This window comes from Neopelma chrysocephalum, unplaced genomic scaffold (assembly GCF_003984885.1).
Source record: "Neopelma chrysocephalum unplaced genomic scaffold, ASM398488v2 Primary Assembly neopelma1_97034, whole genome shotgun sequence".
NCBI classification, from domain to species: Eukaryota; Metazoa; Chordata; class Aves; order Passeriformes; family Pipridae; genus Neopelma; species Neopelma chrysocephalum.
The window spans coordinates 1,185,478-1,193,214 of NW_020925676.1; the positions used below are offsets into that span (position 1 = coordinate 1,185,478).

Below are 7,737 nucleotides of genomic sequence, written 5' to 3' on the forward strand. Positions count from 1 at the left end.
CTCTCCTACCCTGCCTGTCCCTTCTGAAGAGACTGCAGCCACCCATGGTAGCACTCCAGTCATGCGAGTCATCCCACCATGTTTCCATGATGGCGACTACATCCTAGCTTTCCTGCTGCACGATGGCTTCCAGCTCCTCTTGTTTGTTACCCACGCTGCGTGCATTGGTGTACAGGCACTTCAGCTGGACTGTTGATTTGACTCCTAACTTGGGCTGTCCACCCTTGGGCTCCTTTCTGGAGAGCCCGGTTTCAACCCCTTCCCCCTTCAAACCTAGTTTAAAGCCCTCCTTATCAGCCCCGCCAACTTATGGGCTAGAGTCCTTTTGCCCTTGCTAGATAGATGAAGCCCATCTGGTTTGAAGCGACTAGGTATGATGGAATTTGCCCCATGGTCAAAAAACCCAAAGTTCCGCCGGTGGCACCAATCCCTTAGCCACCTATTGACAAGATGGGTTTTCCTACTCCCTCCTCATTCATCCCTGCTACTGCAGGAACTGATGCGAACACCACTTGTGCTCCTGTCTCATCAACTATTTGACCCAGCGCCTTGAAGTCCTTTTTAGTAGCCCTGGTACTCCTTCCATTAATGTCATCACTGCCAGCCTGGACTACCAACAGTGGATAATAATCTGAGGGCCGAATTAGCTGAGGGAGTCTCCTACTAATATCCCTCACCCGGGCCCCAGGAAGGCAGCAGACCTCCCTGTGGGATGGGTCCAGTCGACATATAGGGCCCTCAGTTCCCCTCAGAAGGGAGTCACCAACTACAACTACCCCAACTACCCTTCTTTTTTTTCTTTGTAGCTGTAGTTGTAACCCATCTGGTAGACGGGGTGCAAACAGGAGACCTTCTAGACAGATCTTCCTCTTGTCTGTTCTCTGCCCAATTCTCTGAGTCCCAGGCCTCATATCTCTAAGGGCACCCAGGGGGATGGTGGGAGTTGGGAGGGGGTTCTTTTACCTCTCCGGTGAAGGACCTGCTTCCATTTCCCCCCATCTACCTGGTTTGCTCCAACTGCCTGATGGCAGGAGGGGCAGGGCTTCAGCGTCTCCTGCTGGATTTCTTTTGGGGGCAAAAGGGTGTGACTCCACCAATCAATTTCCCTTTCACTTTCCCTAATACTTCTTAGTCTCTCCGCCTCTTCCTTGAGCTCTGCCACCAGGCATAGCAAGTTGTTCACCTGCTCGCATTGCACACAGACCCCACTCACACTGTCCTCTGGTACTAACACCAGGATCCAAACTAGGACATTGAGATTGTTGGTTACTTTTGAGTTACTCTTTGACGTCTGTTGAGGCTCAAGAACACTGAATATCTTATAGATAACCATAAAATTTATTTCATATTTGTATTTCAGTGTACAGTTTTCTGTACACCTTAAGCTGTGTTAGAGAGCAGCTTTGCAACATCTGACTATTGTAGTTAACGTGATTTCCATTTTGTTTTCAGTTTTGCCGTATAATTTTTGTGGAAAGCCAATTAATACAACTGTGATAGCTACACTTCAGTTCTAAGTCTGTATAAGTGCAAGTACTGAGCTTTAACCTCAACAACATACATTTATATTCTGTAGTACATTGAATATCTCGACTCTTTGCAGTTCGGTTCTTTCTGTGTTTAGTCTTATAAAATTCAAAAAAACCCATGAGGGTTGAATCTAGGCTGAACATTTTTTAAGGTATAAGTGGCTCTATCACTGTATGATAATGATAATTTTATGAGGTCTAAAATGTCTTTCTTCCTTCTACTCTGTGAGTAATATTTTATCTTGTTTATTTGTAGGTAGATGCTGAGCCATCTGATGAAGCTGCTCTGATTCTTCACAGGAAAGGATTTGACTGTAGATTTTCAAACACAGACATGGGTCTGCTCTGTTCCACTACTCAGGGAAAGGTATGTTGATATTTTATGGGCAACTTACCTTACGAGTATTGCAGAAACATTGATACTTTAGTCATATCGTAGGTGAAGGCTAGGTATTTATTTCTCAAGAGTTATCATGGCTAGGCTTCGCGAATGAAGATTTGGGAAGGGCTCTACCCACGTTTCTTGCAAGCGTGTTGGTGGCTAAGAAGGCCAATGCGAGATAGGCATGTCCGGTTGCAAAAGGCACAGCAGAAAGACTCCTTAGGAGGTGTATTCTGCAAGGCTCGATTCTTTCTGCGTTGTCTTTTCTCCTCAAGGGTGATCCTGCGTGCTTTCTCAAAAGCATCAGCAGCGTTATAGATGGTGTGTCTCCAGGCCTCCCGATTGGAGGCCAGAGTAGACCAGTTATGTTGATCAATATGGCCAAGGCTGAGATGTTGTTTCAGGGAGTCCTTGTATCTTCTCTTTGGGGCTCCTCTCTTGTGGCAGCTGGTGGCATATTGTAGGTGAAGGCTAGGTATTTATTTCTCAAGAGTTATACTTTCAGGACAATGGTAGAGTTTACCTTGAAAGCTGCTTTCCATTTAATAAAGTTGTGAATCTGCTGTTTTGTGGGAATAACCCTGTAACCATCAAGAATTAAATTAGTTTTAATCTCATTAACTTCCTGTGAATAAGTATTTCTCAGATAATTTTTAATAGTCTTTTAGAACTCTATGAAGTAAAAGAAATCAAGTTACATATTCTAAAGTGTATCTTTTGAATATTACTAATATATCCACAAGTTATGTGACTGTTGCTTATTATAGCATGTTGTCTGCCCATTCTCTCTTAAATGACCTACACCAGTACAAATATCTAAGTATTTTAAGATTTTTATAGAATTGATGTGATGTGTAAAACTATGAAATATAAATAATTTTTTTCTGAAGGTTATAGATGGAATGGAAGGTAATTAATCTGTAGCAATTTTGTAATAAAATTTTAAAATAGATTTGGGATTTTCTTTAGGGAGAAGCATAAATATTGTTTTAATAAGAAACAAGAAGATTTTTAATATTTCTAATAGTTTTTAATGTATTCATTTAACTTCCTTTGAAATGTAGTAAGTGAATACTGCCTAAAAAGTTCTGAATTAGTATATAGTATTTGATTTATGGTACTTAAAAATATTCATAGTCTTTGGTGAGAGAATTGCTGTGCTGGTACCTGTAAGGAGATGTATAATTTTAAGATATATACTGCCTTTTCTAAATACAGTTCTTTGTTTGCTTTTTGGTTTTTTTCTTTCTTTCCCCTCCAGATAAAGGTGCATAAACTCTTTAACAAATTCAGAGTGGAAAGTCTTACACCCACATCTTTATCTTTGATGCATTCACTTCCAGATGGCAGAAATATAAGTGAAATAAATATGAGTTCTATGGAGATAAATACGTTCCGGATTCGGCTAAAATGAAATCTTACTTTAATACTCAGATAGAGAAGAAGGATCTGCAATTATACTCCTCTTAGTTTCACGTGCAATAAGAAGCAGATTAATATTGTTCCAGCTTCTGGATACTGTGAGAAAAAGATGCATTCTATATTTTTTTTGACCACACAGTGAAAAGCCATGTTGCAAGCAACTTTTTTGTTTATTCAGGTTCCCCCCCCCATAAAATAGAAACATCAGTATAAGTTAATACAACAAGTGAAGAAATTTCTAAGGATGTTAACCTCTCAACAGATTAAATCTCAGGTTAAATGCTGACTAATGATGCTTTTGGTGTTTTAAGTTTCATAAAGAGGGGATTGGATTTTAAACAGCCTTCTTTTGCTTATTCTTGATGAATTTATGTATGAATAACTCAGTGTAGAAAGTCCTGATGAAGCTTGGAAATAAAACAGGATAAAATGTTCTTGTGTAGTAGCTAATGTCCAAATATTTACAATCATTTATATAAATGACAATAATCTCAATTTATTCCACAATTAATTTCAATTTATTCAACACAAAGGGGATTATTAATTGTGGTAAAATGAAAGCCTGCAGTACCTGTAATAAGTGGTGGTAGATTCTAATACTTCTACCGTTCCACCTGAGTTATGTAAATAGGAAAACACGAACCTATGAAGTAATTTTGCAATGGAAATGTTTAATAAAACTCCCATTTTGTTACTTGACACACTGGGATATGTGCAATTATTCCATTACCATGATGAGAAATGTCCATAGTTATCATGAATACAAGATTTTTTATAAAACTCATTTAGATACTGATATTCTCTGAAATGAGTTTTCTATTTCAAGATTACCATATCAAAATAAATGTGCCTTATTTTTTGATATGTCTTGTTACAATTTTGGTGTCTGTGTTAATGTTTTTGGGGAAAAAGTAGTTTATATATTACTGTATCTCCTATTTGACAATGCTGGCCACACTCTGATCTATGTACTCCTGCACCAAGTTTGTGCTATCTTATTCTGAACGTTTTGACTATTTGAATGTATTAATATGATGTCATAACCTGAAACACAGGCAAAAAAGAATTACTGTAGAAGCTAAATTCAGCTGCTTTCAAGAAAATTGCAACTTGATGCAGAGAGTTGATAGTAAGCAAGACATGGTTTGCAAACCCATCAAAACATGTGCTTGCATGTCACAGACTGTGGTGACCTGTTAATTCAGAATCACGTGCCTATATTTTAAAAAACATTTTTCAAACTCGCAAACTTGCAACCTCAGTTTCATTGCCAGTGTTCATGTTACTGAAGAATGAAAACTTAATTTTACTTTGTTTCATATTAATTCACATTTAGTGCTTAAGCCATCAAAGTATGAAAAACATTTCCCTAAGTAGAGCTGCTGTTTACAGTTAATATATATAAACAGTCACTTGAGTATGATCCCATTTTCTAGTCTTCATTTATTTTCATAGCTCATTCTTCTATATCTCGCTTATGCTTTACTTTTCCATACATCGTTGCTTATCTTCAATACTAATGCATGAAAAGTCATCGTAATTGGTAAAAAGATGTGCTAGTTCTAATATTGCCTCCTGTATTTAATTTCATCACTGTTGTTTCACAATTGTATCAAATATCAAAATCTGTCAAATTATATCATGTAGCTACAGGCTATCTTAAAAGAAAATGAAAGTCATACTTATATTTCATGCATTGTCACAGGTTGGATCTCTGAGATTGTATAGATTTTCCTACTTAATTCAATCTACTGTGTGTTTTGTAATAATGTGAATACTTAGTAGGATCTGGTGCAAGTTACATCAAGAATATAAGAACACTAACCACAAATAGAAGAATCAGATGGATCCAATAAATGGATGTTTTCATGCAATAAACATGTACTGTAACTTTTTTTAGATATAGTATTTGAAAATACTATTTTTTGTTGGAACTCAAAACTTGGTAGACTTTCCAGCAGGAATTTCTCATGACATTTATTTTGTTACATCTTCAGAATTAAAATGTTTAAGCGACTTTTATGTGTTCTGTGCAAGAAAATATTCAAAATGCTATTTCAGTTTCGTTAGGCGGAAAAGTAAAATTTTGATGCAATAAAGTTTTAAAGTATTTTGCCTCTTGGAATTCCTTCAAAAGATTCCTTGTATAGCATTCGATCTTTTTTTTTTCCTCATTAGCTGTACAATCATGATGCCTGAATCTTCTTTAACCAGCAGATTTAATCTTTGTTCCTTTGTTTTGCATTTTTTGTGTAACAACAGTTTTCAGTTCAGGATCCTTTCCTGAAATCCTTAAGTAAGTCAAAACTCCAGTCAAAGTCTCATGATAAATTTTGCTTTAATTTGCTTGGAATGTGGCTGTCAGTGAGGATGGGAGTTTGGGTTGTTGGTTTGTGGGTTTTTTGGGTTTTTTTGCCCGACAGGTCTTAATGAATTCTTATGCTGTATTTCTGTGAGTTGGCCATCTAATTCAATTGTATTATCTTGGGGGGGTTTTTCGGTTTTTATCCCTGCTGGGTTTGTAACTACTGGTTAAGACAGCCAAGCATCCTTACCTTTCAGTATGGTTTTAAAGACAATGCTGTTTAAGAAATGGTTTAAAACTGTGTAATTACTTTTCTACCAGAGTTGTACCTGTACTCATTTTTTTTTTTTTTTTTACATTCCATTATCATAATTGTCTTTGGTTTACTTGCTCATATTGTCTGAAACAAACTGATTTCAGTCGAAGGTTTTTGATATTTTCTTTTGGAAGGTTTTATATCTTATGGGGATATGTAAAATAAGATCTCTAATAAAAGGTAATGTATTGTGAGATATGGCCAGTGTCATTAATGCCTTGGCTGTAGCATTTAAAAAATTTTAAATTTAAAAAATTTTTAAAAAAAGAGAGAGAAATAACAAAAGCACCTTATTTGAGAAGGCTCATCTATCAGTAGGTTTTGGGAATTACAGTTATCTGTAGTGAAATGAACTCCTGATGAAAGATGCGATCTATTCCACAGCCACCAAATAAAAGTGTAACGGCCACGTGGCCGCTGCCTTTATATAATAAAGAATTCATGTCACGCTCTCTGTGAGATGGTAAACAAAGAGGTTTATTCAAACAACGCGCGCCCTTTTATACCCTGTTCCCACATGACCCTTAATCAATAGGAGTGTCTGTTTCTGCGCATGTCCCCTAGCTTCGGTGCCTTCCTGTTGCACCTCGGGACATGTTCCCTACATCTCCCCCCTCCTAATTGTATAAGAAGGTCACGAGAACATTACAAAAACAATCAGCGCAAACAATTAGAACAGTACATTATAAACTACCAAAGCTTGCAATGATCCAGCATACTGCTTGCTTCAGCCTCTTATAGTCCTATTGTGAACCTTTTAAAACTCTCTTATATTCCTATAGGGTAGTGCAACTTGGAGAAATAACTTTATTAATCTATAGGCCTTGGCCTAATCGTGCAAACTTATAAGATTTATTAACCTGAGGGTTTTAAATAACTGGGGAGTACAACTTTATTAAGAAACAGGCTAATCTTAGCAGAACTAAATTCTCTTAAATGACCCTGTGGCGGAGGTATTGTTATTTGTGAGGTGTTTAGTGTTTTAATATTTGTCCAGTCACACTACACTCTCGTCCATTCATTCTCTCATTCGCTTTGATGGCCATCATTCCACACATCATACACACATTCATGGATTTTTATAAACTGCTTTTTGCCACACTGGTCATCCTTAAAATAAACCTTGAACATAAACATAACCTTCTTATAACTTCTGCGTCACTCTGGTTCTTGCTGATGTGATTTTGTATCTTGTGGGGTGTAACAGACCTGGAAGGGGTTCATTTTAACTCTTTTTCTTCAGACTCACCAGCGTAGCCTCTCTCCCAAATCAGATTTAGTGGTTCCGTCCACTGCCCAGATACCAAATCCCTTACCATGACCAATGTTTTGGGAGAGGTACACTAGCCTGGGGTTTGTATTACCTTTCATACTCACATGTTTCCAGCTTGTCACAATTTGAAAATTATTAAACATACTTGGTTTTTCACAGATATTCTTTTAGTTATACAGATTCTCTTCCCCCTTTTTTGTTTAGTTGACACTGTTTTGATGTGTTGTGTGCTCTTTGCATAATTACCTGTGTAATGAGTGAGTGTGGAATACTTGTGACATGAGAATTTTCCTATTTGATAGGAGATATAGCTGCTTTAATGTGAATATTATGGACCAAGAGTTGCTGGGCAACTAAGCCAAAGTGTCTCACACTTTTGGCCTTTTCTGCAGTGGGTGTTGTGTAGGTTACGTGGTGTGGGTATATACCTACTGTTACATGTACATATTATAATATGTCCAGTTCAGAGATGTGTGTGATACCTGTTTGCTCAATCTCATTTGCAATTAG

General features: G+C 37.3%; 1 protein-coding gene across 1 annotated transcript in view; it reads left to right on the top strand.

The window, feature by feature from the left end:
* Nucleotides 1–6,212, top strand: part of MAN2A1 (mannosidase alpha class 2A member 1) — a 113,959-nt gene extending 107,747 nt beyond the window's left edge. The window contains exons 21-22 of the mRNA XM_027671156.1: nt 1,786–1,896; nt 3,173–6,212. Of these exons, the coding sequence (XP_027526957.1) occupies nt 1,786–1,896; nt 3,173–3,325 (264 nt within the window). The 3' untranslated portion in view covers nt 3,326–6,212. The remainder of the gene's footprint in view (nt 1–1,785; nt 1,897–3,172) is intronic.
* The last annotated feature ends 1,525 nt before the right edge of the window (nt 6,213–7,737 follow it).